Raw genomic sequence first — 16776 nt, 5'->3', positions numbered from 1 at the left:
AGCTAGAATAATGGATCCCACTTCCCTATTTGTACTAGTCAAATTTTGCTTTTTAATAAATAAGGGGAAGTCTAGCCAGGAATGCCTTAAAAGTCCAAAGGATCTATGAAACTCAGGTACAACGAGACTCCTTGTAACCTAGTAATGATATAATGAAGGAGATGTAAAGCATTAGAGTCAAGACCTTTCAATGTTGTTACTATGTTTAATGTGTAGGCTTTATTTGACTAAATGAATATTATTATGCCCAGGGAAGATGAAATCTAAATCTGTCTTTACATGTGTTTTAATTGGAATAAACAACAAACAAAATTTCTGTAAGCTTATTATGTATTGTGCACTCACACCCCCCACACCACCCACACAAACACATAATCTTGGGAATGCAATTCTGACAAACAGGAAAAATAAGTTTGGAAAATGAAGTTTAGACCATCTACAAAACAATCTCTGAAATTCTATAATAGTTTTTGCCACGATGAACTTTCTAGATTCTGTATTAACAACAATATAGGTTTGTCCAATATTTTATATTCAATTATAGATGATTCTAGTATATGGACAATATTTGTCAGATAATTCTATCAAACCTTTCTTAGAAAAATGGCAATCAGCAGTTGAACTATACCCATGGACACCTGGCAGCATTGCTGGTTGATCTGATTTTTGGTGGGACAGATTCTTTAAGATCAACGATGTTGTTTGCTCTTCTGCTCTTGATGAAGCACCCACACATCACAGGTAAGCACATAGGTGATGAAGCACAGCATTCCTTAAAGATGCTAGGAAGATGCAGATTGTGTCCTGCATGTTGCTGTTCTAAATATCAGTATTTCACTTCCTATTCCATTAGCTTTAGTGAGAATGATGACTGAATGAAGTGAAGAGTCCTTAGCTGTTAAAACACTAGTCCTTTGTCTGAGTTTTCTGGCAGGTGATCTGTAGTAAGCACCTTGAACATATATTGGTCTCATGCTGTTTACATCTCCAAATTCAGGCCCTCAGAGCAGATGAATTCTTGCAGTTGCCTTCTTTATTGTGATAAATTTAATTCTGTGGTAGATAAAAGAAAACTCAGCTCATTAAAGCATAAAATAAAGTCCTGTATTTAACGTCTTTTCCTTGGAAATTTTTTATTCTGTGAAGCATTTTAAATCATTTGGTTCATGATAAATTTATTGCCTTTGATACCAACATTATGATGTCAAATTTATAAATAGAGAGTTTTATCATGTTGAATAAAAATTCTGATGAACAATATTTTTCAAAATATACTAAAAAGTTTTATTTTACAAATAACACCATCACAAAAATTTTATGTCTAAATATAACTAGGCATTCCCCATTAATGGAACACACTTTCATCCTTTGTCAATATCCACTGAAATGACAATAGTGTAATTATAATACAGAATTATGTCATTTAGGGTAGGACAATCAGAAAACAGTAGACAACAGAATCCTTCAAAATATATCTATAATACAACAGTAATGAAGAGTGATTGGGGAAATACCCTGGAAGATGATGGGGGAACACATGCTTGAGTAATTGCTATAGAATAGGAAAAGCATACTGTGCCTCTCCAGTGTCCCTAAGGTTTCCTCTTTGCATCTAACAATTTTAAATAGAAAATCAGGTTGGGAACCAGAGGCTGCCCTGACTACTGTTCCCTTAATTACTTCATCCATCTGGAGATAGTTTCCAACACATAAAGCATAGAATTATTTTAAAAAGTCAACAGAAATCCATGTATAAAAGAACATTGAATGGTTGACAGTGAAAGAATAGCTTAGAGTCTGAAAGTGCAGAACTGGCAATGTTGAATAGATAGTCTTAGAGCTTTTCTCCACCATTTCATGAATATCAACTGCTGAATCTACCACCCAGACTGTAATGCACTATAAACATCTCCCTCTTTTGCATAGACATTTTTTCCAAATATCCATCAGAAATGATAATATAAAGACCAGAATGTAAACAATGGAATGGAAGCACAAAGATGATAGGTTTATCCACAATCTACACTTAAAATACTGACACTATACCAGAATTCTCAAGAACAGCCAGTGATTGTCTTTTGCATTGAAAAGCAAAAGTGTAAAGATAGATCTTCAACTGTAAATTTTGCTCACTATGTTGATTTCTTGATGAAACCATTGAGGATGTTTCCCATCATACTGTCTATGGTAATATTCTACAAAGCAATTAACTCCAGATACTTGTATAATGTATGAGACTTGTTGACACATTCAAAGTGTGTTCTAGACACCAGAATTAGAAAGCCCCAGATTGGTATTCACCTGAGGGATGCTACAGGAATGAACAGAGAATGAGAGACAACACAGAATTAATGGGTATTCTCTTGTCTTCATTAAGTGCACATTTATTCTGAGCTGTAACACCTACTTAAATACTTGGAAGTAATTCTAAATCATAAAATGGAAAATTTAAAACTAATGTGAATGACATATACTAATCAAAAAAGTATATAATGTAAATAAACTCATATTACAAATAGGGAATTATATTTATACATCTTCAACTCTTTCAACAATTTGTCTATATTACCAAATATGGCAATCAAAGATTGATGCATGTGTGGGCATTCATGTGTATATGTGTTTCCATTTCTACTTGCAGATATGTATTTATAAATAGGATTTAGGAATAATTGATGTGTTCTTTTCTGCTACCAATATCTCAATAAATATTGTGTATGATTGAGTACGTGAAACAGTTATCGTTTAAAATAAAAATATTTTTCTAAGTAGTTGCTGGTGATGAACCTGCCCACTGATAATTAAAAATAAGATAGGTAGAATAATATTTCACCAAGATCTTCACAGACATAATTTTAAAATCACTACTACATTCTCTAATTTCATAACTTATTTCTCACATCTTTTATTAATGTCTATAATGTCACATTAATTGTACTCTGTTTTATTATTACCAACATTTATTATTTCTCATATTATTTGATTACATGGATAAAAACAATTAGCATATAATGAATCATATTATGTATGTGATAGGATCATAGTGTAAACTACACTAGAATAATCCTATGTATCTAAGTTTATTCCTCAGCAGGAAATGTATGTTCAAAATGCTACTGAGCCACTTACTTCATGGCCTAGGTAGCTGTAAATTAATGGGAGATACAGGCTACATTTTTTCTATTCCAATACTTGTCATTGCTTGTATCCAGCTAAAGTCCAGGAAGAGATTGACCATGTGATTGGGAGACATCGAAGCCCCTGTATGCAGGACAGAAACCACATGCCCTATACAAATGCCATGGTGCATGAGTTCCAGAGATTCATTGACATTGCCCCAAACAGTGTGGTACATGAAGTGACCTGTGACACTAAATTCAGAAACTACTTCATCCCCAAGGTAAGCTTGCTTCTTCTGCTATACTTCTGTGCTCTTGATGCTTTCAGTTTCAGTGTAGTTCCACTCCTCTCCATCACACTTTGTTTTCCGTTGCTTATGCTGGTTCACAATTGGGAAACCAGCTATGAGCAGGCAGGGACATGGTAGTGGCAATTGGACATTTGCTTTGTTTTTAAAAGATTACTTGGATAAAAATTGATTGTTTAGGTTCTCATGTATATTTTCCAATTAGAGTTGAATTCAGCCAATACCTTTTGGAATTTGTATTATTGAGAGGAAAATCTACAAATAATTAGAAGTAGTTTGTATGCTTAACTCTTCAATGTATGAAAAAGGCTACATCATATTTTGACTTATGTTTGGTTTATTTGAGTCATAACAATTTCCTTTCAGTGATATAGCTTGTATAAAGTTCTTGAGTTTTACCCAAATAATGAGTATTTTTTGTTACCATTTTTAAGCATGGTGTATAGTAACAAATTATTATGTGATTTTATTTTACCTAATCTCATATATTTTACTAGTTACTGATGTTTTCACTGAAAACATATGCAGAACTCAAGGTGGCTTCTGGTTCACATTTTATCTATGATTTTATTTTTATATGTTTTTACTTCATTACCACTCAAGTTATTATTGGTCCATTAAGATATTATTGATAAATTTTAGAAATCATTAATTTAAAATGCTATTAATTTCTAAATTAATGAAAATAAAATTTTTATTAGAAGTATATCAGGACACTTAGAATATGTGTGCACTCAGAGAATAGAAAGAACTGAGGAACTCAAAATGTGAATTATACTATTAATTCATGATCCATTTAGAGAACTGAGGAGTTGACATAAATATTATGAGGTAAAGATGAGTGAATGAATAAAAGCAACTAAGTATCTAAACAGGAGTTACATACACAAGCATCACCAACAAGGATAGAAGAATAAAATTCAGGCATTGGCAATGCAATAAAAGAAATATATATCAGTCAAAGAAAAAGTTAAATATTAAAAAATTTCTTGAAACAAAACATCCAGGAACTCTGCAGTACTATGAAAAGACTAAATTTATTTGACCAAATAATAATAGGAATAAAAGAAGAAATTAGTGCAGGGACCCTCCAAAATATGTTCATCTAAATCACAGAAGAAATTTTTCCTAACTTAAAAAAAGGAGATTCATACAAGAATACAAGAAAGAAGCAGACCTGAAATATATTCTTCCAGATATAAAAGTTCCCTCACAATATGAGAATTGAAATACTAAATATGCTGAACAAAGAAATAATATTGAGAGGTTGCAAGGGGGAAATCAAGAACCATATAAATATAGACATATGTGAATTATACCTGCTATTTCAATGGCGACTCTAAAAGGGAGAAGGGACTGAGCAGATGTTCTGCAGAGCCTAAGAGAACAAAGATATCAGTCCATAGTTCTAGATTTAGAAAAATTTTCAGTCACCATACAAACAAAATCAAGATATTCAATGATAAAGTTTAACTCAAAGACTATCTATATACAAATCCAGTCTTACAGGTGATACTACAAAGAAAATTCTAGCCCAAGGAGGTTAACTGTACCCATGAAAACACAGAAAATATATAACCATACACCAGAAAAACTAAAGTAAATAAAGACGCCTACCTCCTTCTACATACACACCATGAACAGCACCACCCAAAACAATACAATCATTGGACACTGATATCTCTCAATATTAATGGATTTGACCCTCCCCCAAAAGGCTTAGACTAACAGAATGAATGAAAAAACAGGATCTATCCTTCTTTGGGGGCATACAATAAACACACTTTATCATCAAAGACAGTCATTGCTTTGGAGTGTATGGTTGGAAAATTATTTTCCAAGCAAAGAGAACTAAGAAGCAAGCTGGTATAGACATTCTTATATCTAACAAATGAACTTCTGTGGGTAAGGTGGCTGGGAATGCTGAGAGTTCCTCTAGGGGGAAGTTAAGTGCTGTGGCTGTGGCTACAGTGGCTGGTTAAAGGCCTTCTCTACAGTTCCTCATGGCATAGCCCCAATGACATGAGAAAGTCTGTGAGTTTTACAGGCTTTATCTTCATGAGGAATGGTAGTTGAGTCTAGATGTGCACCCCCTGAAACTCAGGGCAGACCTGAGTTAAATAGGGAGGGGGGAGGGGCTTGGACAGAATGCTTAATTGGCTCCACACTCTGGCCTTCAGACAACTCGTTAGTATGTAAATTTCTCTAGGGCCTGAGGCCTGTTCCTAGTGACTGATGGCCATAGACCTCTCTGTGGGAGTGGCTGTGGAGGGCTGAAGCTAAATGAAAAGAACCAGGGCCTAGGAGCAGAGCCAAACTCCTGCTGTCAAATAAGGGTCCAGATTTCCAGGCTTATGCACGACCAAGCACCCAGCTGCTTCTCAAAGCCCACCACCCCACAACTCCCCCTGTTTTTTTTTTAAAGAAGGGGGTCACTGTCATCTGTAGTGAAAATTTTGGAAGAGGAAGTCAAAAGAGAACAATATGAAGGCCATAGGGTGTGGCACAATTAAGCCATAGTATAAGGGAGGCTGGGGGTAAGGGTTAGGAAGGCAAGGAATCATTGGAACAATTAAACACAGGTGGTACAGTTTAAGGGTAATAACATTTGATTAATCTATATAGACATTATGTTTTCCTTAGTAACATGTAACTTTAGCTATTTGACTTTGACAAGAGAGTTTATCTGTAGCTGGAAGGTCTGGATCTGTCTTCTGTAGGACTCAGCATGTCTCTGGGTTTCAGTGTGTGTCTCTGAAGTCTTTAGTGTGTGTCTCTGGAGTCTTTAGTGTGTGTCCCTGGATCTCAGCATGCATGTCTGTGGTCTTCAGTCAGACAAGGTAGCTGGAAGAAGGCAGCTTTGTGTCCCAGGAAGTTTCCAGGAGATGGTGTTGTCTCCACTGGACTTGTGGGAGCACCTATAGGATAATCACAACAGGGAAGCAGCACCCTGGCAGGGGGGTATCTGCAAAGCATGGGTAGCCAGTATTAAGCTACTCTGGAGCAAGCATGTCATGGTGTGTCATTGAGATCCTAGAAAAGCAAAGGTGTTTGAAGAAATTTAGTCTTAGAAGGCACCTTTGAGTTTGTTTTGGATGGCTGAGGGAGAAAAATATCATGTTAATTATGTATCTGGGGTAGGCAGCAACAGTTTATCTGTAAAAGGAAACTAGTTGTTAATTAAGAGATGGAAAATGGTGATCAAAATGTTGATTTGACCTGTGGAATTAGATTAGGTGACTATTGAACCTTGAAGAAATTTTAAAAATTGAAAAAAATGTTGGGCACATATCACAAGTATTAGAGAGAAAAGGAGACATTTAAACAACAACAACAACAAAAACCAAGAAAATTTTTGGTTGAGAAGCACAAACATTGTTGCTTTAGGTGTTCCTGTTAGGGAGAAAAGGAAATGTTAAAATTTTTGGTTGAAAAACAGGAACATTGTTGCTGGTCTTCCTGTTGGAGAGAAGAAGCATTAATGGTGGATTTAGAAGTAGTGCAGTTCAAGCAGGGAGGCCCCCACAAAATTTCTTGATAGACATCACTTATTGAAGTAAAATTGAGATCATATAAACAGTGTACATAGACCTATAAACCCTAAAGCAATAGAGGCAGTCCTTAAGTTTTTCAGGACACAATTTTATAAGGTTTTCAAATAAAAACTAATGACAATACTACTCAAATTATTCCACAAAATTGAAACAGAAAGAACATCATAAAATTCATGTTATGCAGCCACAATCACCCTGTTATCAAAACCACACAAAGATTCAACAAAAAGTTTTACATGATGATTTTCTTAGATAATGAAAATGTAAAAATACTCAATAACATATTTGCAACATTTATCCAAGATCAAATCAAAAAGATCATTCACTATTATGAATGGTTGCATACTAGAGATATAAATATAGTCCAACATACAAATACCAGACAAAATAATCTACCCTCCAAACTAATAGAAAGACAAAATCTTAGAATTATCCCATAGATGCCTGGAAAGTCTTTGACAAAAAACAACACCCTGCAATGATTAAAGTCTTGGAGAAAATAGAGATCCAAGGCACATACCTAAACATAAATGAAATTTATATCAAGCTTATATCTATCCTCAAATTAAAGGGAGGGCCTATCAAAAAAATCCCACTAGTATCAGAAACTAGATCTAGACACAATGGTAAAATAAGTGAAGGAAATCATGTGGCTATATATTGGAAAACTAGAAGTTAGTTTATATTTATTTGCAGTTGATATGACAGGATGAACAAGGAACACCAAATATTCTACAGGGTAACTCCTACATCTAATAAACTCTTTCAGGGAAGTGGGTAAATATGAGATTAATTTGAAAAAAAAAATCAATAACCCTCTTTCATACAAGTGAATAAGTAATGAGAAAGAAAACATGAAAACAATAATCAATCACCATAGCTACAAACAATATTAAAACTTTGGGCTAACCATACCCAAGTAAATACAAATCTTGTATGATAAACTTCATGTCTTTGAAGAAAGAAATAGAAGATATTAGAACATCAAAAGATCTCTGTTAAGAACCGCACTACCCCACGTTGGGGGCCAAAATGTTGTGGACCGCTCTGTCAATGTTGGAACCTGCCTTGGAATGTGGTTAAACTGTTAGAGCCCACACTGCCCCAAGCTGCTCCAGTCCACAGATCGGGATTCAGCAAGAGAGAGAGAGTGAGGATGGATGTGAAGAATGGAGACCAGACAGAGTGTGATTAAGTCCCGTTTATTCTTCAGTCTCTCTTCTTCTCTCCAAGTCCCTAGTTCCTAGTACTAAGTCTCAGGTCCTGGGCTTCAGCACCAAGTCTCAAGTCCTAATCCTAGTTCTAAGTTGCTAGTCTCTTTCCCAGTTCCAACTTACCTGTCTCAAGTCTCAAGTCTAAAGTCTCAAGTCTCAAGTACCTAGGACCAAGTCTCAGGTCCTAATCCCAGTTCCAGCTGTAATGTCTCAAGTCTTAATTCCAGTTCTAGTTCTAAGTTGCTAGTCTCATTCCCAGTCACTAGTCCTAAGTTACCTGTATTGCTGTTGGGAGTGCAAACTTACACAAGAAGATAATTTAATTGAAATGAATAGAGCAGTTCCTCAGAAAACTTGGATTGATCTCTTTCAAGACTCAGATTTTCCACTTTTAGTCATATACCTATAAGATGATCCATCCTAGCACAAGGGCACTTGCTCAATTACATTCATATTGGCTTCATTCAGAATAACCAGAAATAGCAAACAATCTAGATGCCCCTCAACTAAGAAAGGATTTAAAAAATGTGATACATTTACAGAGTGGGGTATCAATCAGATGCTACAAACATGACATCATGAAATTTTCAGGCAAATGGATGGAACTAGAAAAAAAATCATCCTGAGTGAGTTAACCCAGACCCAGAAAGACAAACATGGTATGAACTAACTTACATGTATATTAGCTATTAAGTAAATGATAATCATGCTACAATCCACAAATCATGACAGGTTAAATAACAAGGGGGAAGAAACAAGAGTTTAAGGAAAGATGACTAGAATTGGCTAGTTTTTTGGTATTTTTGTGGAAATCTGTTGAGAACTGTTCTGTCCCATATTTGGGGGCCAAAAATATTGTGGACCACCTTGTCAATGTTGGAATCCCCACTGCCAAAAGCACTGGGGGCTATGTGTTAGAGCCCACACTGCCTCAAGCTGCTCTGGTCCTCGGGTCGGGGTTCAGCAAGAGAGAGAGTGAGGATGGACATGAAGAATGGAGACCAGAGTGTGATTCAATCCCATTTATTCTTCAGTCTCTCTTCTTCTCTCCAAGTCTCTTATTCCTTGTCCAAGTCCCGAGTCTCAAGTTCCTAGTCCCTAGTGCCTCCGAGTTCCAAGCTTCTTTTCAAGCTCTAGTTTCAACTCTCATTCAAGTTTTCTTCCAAGTACAAGTGTCTAATCCCTAGTTCTCTTTCCAAGTCTTGAGTGTCTAATCTCAAGGGTCTACTGTCTAAATCCAGGTTCTTCCTCCAAGTGCCAAGTGCCTAATAACTAATGCCTGTCCCAAGTCTCAAGTACCTACTACCTAATGTCTAATAATTTGTAGCTTTCTTCTGTCTGCCTCTCACCTTTTATATGTCTCACTTCTAAGCCATGCCTTTAAGTCATGCCCTTAGGTCTTGTCTCTAAATCTGATCTCTAAGTTTCGTCCTTAAGTCACACACCTTTAAGTCTCACACACCCAAGGGAAAATCCTGGGTATCTATAACAAGATGTTATCAGTGTGCTCAGCTGTTGTAGGCTATTGTAATCAAGTCTCTTGTCAGAGTATATGGCTCAAGATGGCTGCAAGGATGATAGCAGCCTTCTGTCGGCTCCCCACAGAAATCTAGTGCAATAGAAATGCCTTGGAGTCTAAAAAGGGGACCCTAGAGAGGTTTCCGAGTTTTAGGAGATTAGGGACTAGACATATATATATATATATATATTTTTTGGCCAACAGACAAAGATTCCAGTAGTAGGACTAGGATATCAACCCAGGCATAAAACCTTCACACAGGAATTTGTCCTTCCTGGAAAATATTCTAGAGTAATAGAAACTCGGAACTTGTGAGACTAGCCAACCATTTACTGGTGTAAATTGAGTCCCATGCCAAGTCAGAGGGTATAGACTGGACAGTGTGTAGGTGTAGATGGCCAAATCTGAATGTTGAACATCCTAGGTACCCATAGTAGAGATGAACCCAGCTGGCAAAAAAAAGAAATCCATTAAATTATTTCTAATTATATTCAACTATATTAGTGCCCAGTATAGTTGTAATCAGAGAGGATTACTAAGGCAGTAGATTGGGGCAGATGCAGAGATGCATACCCACAGATAATGTAGAGTTTAGGAACACCACAAGAGAAGGTGAGGTAAGGTTGTTGGAGACAGAGGGGATGAAGATAACAGGAGGACATGACACACAGAATCAACTGAGTAGGGCTCATGGGTACTTAAAGAGATAGTAGATGCAATCTCAGAGCCTGCATGGGTCTGCACCAGGTACTCTGAAAATACATTATGGTTGATTGGCTTGGTCTAGTGGGACCTCTAACAATGGGAGTGGGGTGTGACTCCTTTGTCCCTGCTCTTCTTAGTAAGAACATTTCTTTTTACTAAGTTTCCTCATTCTGCTTTAATACGGGGACTTATTACTAATCTTATTAGATCTTGTTGTGACATGTTCAGTTGATAACCTTAGGGGGGAACATTTTTTGTTTATTTTGGGGGGTTATTTATTTATTTATTTTGTGAAGGTAAAGAACAGGGCAGTGGTCTTGGGTAAAGGGGAGCTTAGTGACTACAATGGGAGGAGTAGAGGGAGGGGAGGATCCTGTCTGGATGTATTGTATGAAAGAGAATAAATAAGAAAAATAGGAACAGGGTTCTATTGCTTCTTATCCTGATTGATTAGTTACTTTACTTCGACAGTCTCCCTTCTTTTTGTCTATTTGCACATGTTTTTATATGCATAAACTCTGAGTGTGAGGGCAAAGAATTCCATCTATAATATTTAAGACCTGAATTATGTTCATGAGGAAAAATAAGAACAATTTGTCTTTCTAGCCCTTGCTTGTTTACCAGCATGAATGACTTCTTGTTTGCTTCACACAGAAAACAAGTCTCCATTTGAAATCATGACCCATGTGACCAATGAAAATCTGTTGACAAACTAGAGCAGCAGGTGATGAGACAAACCTGCAGGAAAAGAGAAAATAGTCAGAAGCATTAGCACCAAATGCTTAATGCCAACTTCAAATGTCACTGAAGGCACCTTACTCACACCACTGTGGCTAGTATCAGACTCCTCCCTGCTCCTTGCATGATTTGTTTCTTGAAATGTTCCTACTACTTTTGTACTTCCTCCATGGAGTAAAGTGTATATAATGTTTAACACTCTGATATATTTGTACATTACATTTTCTGTTGTGTATTGTTTGCAGGGAACAATGGTAATGATATCACTGACATCAGTGCTGCATGACAGCAAAGAGTTCCCCAACCCAGAGATGTTTGACCCTGGCCACTTTCTAGATGGGAATGGAAACTTTAAGAAAAGTGACTACTTCATGCCTTTCTCAGCAGGTAATAGAAACTCATTCCCAGGGCTCCAGTGACATGAGGTTATGTGGGAACTTGTACCATGGCTCCGAGTTGTGGGTAGACTTGGAATTTGTGCATGATCAGCAGAATTACTCCCAGTGACTGTGCACTATTTTTGATAATGATGACACGTTTTCCTTGACAGAGTCAAATAAGGATTCACTGTGGTAATGCTTTCCTTGCCATCCTAGCCGTTTGCAATTTTTCTTTACGTACATCTTGGGGACACAAAAGATGTTATTCTTGAGAATAAACAAGATTAAGCTAATGCCATCCCTGTTAGGTCCTGGGAGCCTCTTGCTTTCCTGGAAAATGGGACATTCTGGTAGCTGCCTCTAGTTTCCCAGCCCCCACTGTTATACAACTGTTAAATTTTCTGATCCTCTGTATATCTACCTTAACTTCTTCCATACCTCATCTTGCCCCCTTTTCACTCCACTGCCTCTCTCTTTCCTAAGTCCCTCCTTCCATCTACTTTCCACAATTATTTTGTTCCTCCTGCTAAGTAGGATTTAAGCAACCACACTTTGGTCTTCCTTCTTCTTGAGCTTCATAAGGTCTGGGAGCTGTATGGTTGGTATTCTGAGCTTCATGTGTAGTATCTCCTTATCAGTGAGTAGATATCAAGTGTGTTCTTTTGTGACTGGGTTACCTCACTCAGGATGATATTTTCTAGTTACATCCATTTTCCTGCTAAATTTATGAACTCATTGTTTTTAATATCTGAGTAGTACTCCATTGCATAAATGTACAGCATTTTTGGTATCTATTCCTCTGTTGAGGGACATCTAGGTTCTTTCCAGCTTCTGTCTATTATAAATAAGGCTGCTATGTACATAGAAAAGCATATTTCCTTATTATATGTTGGAACATATTTTGAGTATATGCCCAGGAGTGGTATAGCTTGGTCCTCAGGTAGTACTGTCCAATTTTCTGTGGAACTACCAGAATGATTTCCAGAGTGGTGGTACCAGCTTGCAATCCCATCAACAATGAAGGAGTGTTCCTCTTTCTTCACATGCTCTCCTGCATCTCACCTGAGTTTTCATCTTAGACATTTTGACTGGTGGGAGATGTAATCTCAGGGTCATTTTGATTTACATTTTCCTAATGACTAAGGATTTTGAACATTTATTTAGGTGCTTCTCGGCTATTGAAGATTCCGCAGTTGGAATTATTTTTAGCTCTGTACTCCATTTTCAATAGGGTTAATTGGTTCTCTGGATTTTAACTTCTTACATTCTTTGTATATATTGGATATTACTCCTCTATCAGATGGAGGATTGGTAAAGATCTTTTCCCAATGTGTAGGTTGCCATTTGTCCTGATGACAGTGTCTTTTGCCTTAGAGAAGTTTTTCAATTTTATAAAATCCCATTTGTCTATAGTTGATCTTAGAGACTGGGCCATTGGTGTTCTTTATGTTCAAGAAAATTTCCCCCGTGCCAATGTTTACAAAGATTTTTCTCACTTTTTATTCTAATAGATTCAGTGTATCTAGTTTTACGTCTTTGATGCATATGCACTTGAACTTTCTACAAAGAGATAAGATGGATCAATTTGCATTCTTTTTTTTTATTTTGGAAAAGGATTAGTCTCTTTTTGAAAATTATTCCATTTGTCTAAATCTCAAATGATATCCAACTTCCTGATTACCCCTTCATAAACTTTCCATCCCCCATCTACCTTCTCTCCCCTTGCCTTTGACTCCATGTAGGTGATCTCTCCCACCCTTTTTCACCCCACTTCTCTAGTATCCCCCTATACTGGGGCATCAAACCTCCACAGAACCAAGATCCTCTCCACCCATTGCTATCAGGCAAGGCCATTTTCTGCTACATATGTATCTGGAGTCATGTATCCTTTCCTGTACACCCCTGGATTGGTTGTCTAGTCTCTGGGATCACTGAGTGGTCTGGCCAGCTGAAGTCGTTCATCCTCTGAGGTTGCAATTTCCCTCAGCTCCTTCTTTCCTTCAGACAGCTCCCCCAAGTGGAGCACAAGTTGAAACTGCACCATTTGTAGAAAATGCTGTCTTTTTTCCACTGGATGGTTTTGACTTCTTGGTCAAAGATCAGGTGACCATAGGTGTGTGGGTTTAATTCTGGGTCTTCAGTTCTATTCCATTGATCTACTTGTCTGTCTCAGTAACAATACCATGCAGTTTTTTATCACTATATAAAACTTGAGGTCAGAGATGGTGATTCCCCAGAAGTTCTCTTGTTGAAAAGAGTTTTCACTATCCTGGTTTCAAATAAATTTGATAATTGCTCTTTTTATCTCTGTGAAGAATTGAGTTGGACTTTTGATAGGGATTGCATTGAATCTGTAGATTGTTTTTGATGAGATGCCAATTTTTGCTATGTTAATCCTGCTGATCCATGAACATGACAGATCATTCCATATTCTGAGGTCTTCAATTTGTTTCCATCTATTATTTATCATAGATTTACAGGAGATATTATTTAAATTTTTATGGAATATCTTGGTTTCTCTATCTATGGTTATTGAGAGTTTTGTTGGGTATAGTAGCCTTGGCTGGGATTTTTGTTGTCTTAGGGTCTGTATGACATTTGCACAGAATCTTCTAGCTTTTAGAGGCTCAGATGAGATGTCTCATGTAATTCTGATAGTTCTGCCTTTATATGTTATTTGACATTTTTCCCTTATCACTTTTAATATTCTTTCTTTGTTCAGTGTATGAGGTGTTTTGATTATTATGGGATGGGAGGAGTTTCTTTTCTGGTCCAATGTATTTGGGGTTCTGTAGGCTTCTTGTTTAGATGTTTAGAGGCATCTCTTTCTTTAGGTTAGGGATGTTTTCTACTATAATTTTGTTGGAGATATTTACTGGCCCTTTAAGTTGGGAATCTTCTCTCTCCTCTATACCTATTATTCTTAGGTTTGATCTTTTCATTGTGTTCTGGATTTCCTGGATGTTTTGGGTTAGGAGCTATTTGCATTTTGAATTTTCTTTGACTGTTGTGTCAATATTTTCTATGGTATCTTCTACAGCTCAAGATTTTCCTATCTTCTGTATTCTGTTCATGATGCTTGCATTTTGACTCCTGATTTCTTTCCTTGGTTTTCTGTCTCCAGGGTTGTCTCCCTTTGTGTTTTTTTATTGTTTCTATTTCCATTTTTAGATCCTGGATGGTTTTGTTAAATTTGTTTTTCTGTTTGTTGTGTTTTCCTGTGTTTCATTAAGGGATTATGAGTTTCTTCTTCAAGGTCTTCTATCTGTTTACCTGTGTTTTTTTGTATTTCTTTAAGAAAATTATTTATGTCCTTCTTAAAGTCCTCTATCATCATCATGAAATGTGAATCTAGATAAGGATCTTGCTATTCACGTGAGTTGAGATTCCAGGGCTCCCTGTGGTAGATGAACTGGGTTCTGAGGATGCTAAGTAGCCTTGGTTTCTGTTGCTTATGTTCTTGCACTTGCTGCTCTCAAATTGGTTATCTCTGGTGTTAACTGGTCTTGTTGTCTCTGATTGGAGCTTGTCCCTTGTGTGAGCCTGTGGTTCTATGAGCTTAGGTGTGTCAGCACTCATGGGGGCAAGTTATTTCCAGGTGGGATTGGGGTGTGGAGGACTGTGTCACAGGGTCGGCTCCTTGAGACAGATAGAAACTGGCTGGATCTGGGGGTTCCTGGTTCCTCTGGGCCCTGGGCAGGTGCCTCTTGGGACAGGTATTAGGGTGGTAGTAGTGGTCTCACCTGTGAGGTTAGAAATGTCATAGCTCTTGGGGAACAATTTATAACTGGGCAGGAATGAGTTGGGGAGAATTGTGGCACTGGGTCAGCTTTCAGGCACAGATAGAAACCTGAAGCTAGAATATATTTTTTAACATCATATGTTAGCAGAGAAAATATGTCTCAGCTTTGTGCCTTTGCGTAAGTAGTTATCCATTCAACCATCAATACATTTTACCACTCATCCAATAACTCATTCAAATTTATTTTCTTAAGCCAGTTACAACACAGTGCCTCTTGAACTCATTGATGTACAAGGCATAGTTACCTTCTTTCACTCTTTATTTCCCATAGGAAAACGGATGTGTGTGGGAGAGAGCCTTGCCCGCATGGAACTGTTTCTATTCCTGACCACTATTTTACAGAATTTCAAACTTAAATCTCTGGTTGACCCAGCGGACATCGATATAACACCAGTATATTCTGGATTTTCTTCAGGGCCTCCCACTTACCAGATGTGTTTCATCCCTGTCTAATGAAGAGCAGGAAACAGAAATGAAGACGAGGAAAGCTTGTGCTATGCTGTTTTCTGAAATATCCCACAGAAACCTCTATTAACCACTGTCCCACTAACGCAACTTTATACTTATTTTTTCTTGCAGATTCTGTTCTATAATTGCCCAAGTATATCAGTTCCCCATTATACAGTTTCTGAAGTCAATGTAAAAGATCCTGAGGGAAAAAAGTTCACTGCAAATAAAAGGTTTCTACTGTGATTACCTGTTTCTGAACTCATTTTGGGAGCTCCTAAAGGACAAAAATCAAAGATTGAGCTCCGATGCCTTACACCTTTACACACACACACACACACACACACACACACACACACAGAGAGAGAGAGAGAGAGAGAGAGAAAGAGAGAGAGAGAGAGAGACAGAGAGAGAGAAATACACAGACAGACAGACACACATGCACACAGCCTATACTCTTCCTCTGTTAATACATATGAAAAAGAAATTATTGGTAAGAAAGATATGACAAATCTTTTTAGCTAAGAATCACCTAAAGTTACCGGAAGTATTTACTTTTGAAACTGAGAAACTGTAATCAGGAGTAGCTTCAAGAGGTACAGAAATAAGGGTGGAATACACTCTCAGGGTGATGCCATTCCTTCTTTGTTGTTACCCAGATCAAAATTAAAACATTTTAAATTTGTTTAAAAAATGCTCAACTCACAGACCACATGAAGCTCATGAAGAAGGAAGACCAAGTAGGGATGCCTCAGTCCTCCTTAGAAGGAGTAACAAAAATACTCAAGAGAGCAAATATGGAAACAAAACGTGGGACAGAAACTGAAGGAGGAGCCATCTGGAGAGCATTCCACCTGGGTATCCATCCCATGTATAGTCACCTAAGCTAGACATTGATGTGGATGGCTGGAAGTGCATGCTGACAAGAACATGATATAGCTGTCTCCTTAGAGGTCTGCCAGAGACTAACACATTCAGAGGATGATGCTC

General features: G+C 37.3%; 1 protein-coding gene across 4 annotated transcripts in view; it reads left to right on the top strand.

Moving 5' to 3' along the window:
• LOC117704180 (cytochrome P450 2C40-like) overlaps positions 1-16032 on the top strand; it is a 42408-nt gene extending 26376 nt beyond the window's left edge. For 3 of the 4 annotated variants that reach the window (XM_034496216.2, XM_076920424.1, XM_076920415.1), the window contains 4 exons: positions 600-741; positions 3213-3400; positions 11403-11544; positions 15611-16032. In XM_034496216.2, the coding sequence (XP_034352107.1) occupies positions 600-741; positions 3213-3400; positions 11403-11544; positions 15611-15792 (654 nt within the window). In that variant the 3' untranslated portion in view covers positions 15793-16032. The remainder of the gene's footprint in view (positions 1-599; positions 742-3212; positions 3401-11402; positions 11545-15610) is intronic. The other variant, XM_076920411.1, reaches the window with a different exon arrangement.
• Positions 16033-16776: the final 744 nt, after the last annotated feature.

The sequence above is a fragment of the Arvicanthis niloticus genome, chromosome 1 (genome assembly GCF_011762505.2).
Source record: "Arvicanthis niloticus isolate mArvNil1 chromosome 1, mArvNil1.pat.X, whole genome shotgun sequence".
Taxonomy (NCBI): domain Eukaryota; kingdom Metazoa; phylum Chordata; class Mammalia; order Rodentia; family Muridae; genus Arvicanthis; species Arvicanthis niloticus.
Note: the sequence above shows the minus strand (reverse complement) of the source record. Positions and strands in the feature narration are given on the sequence as shown.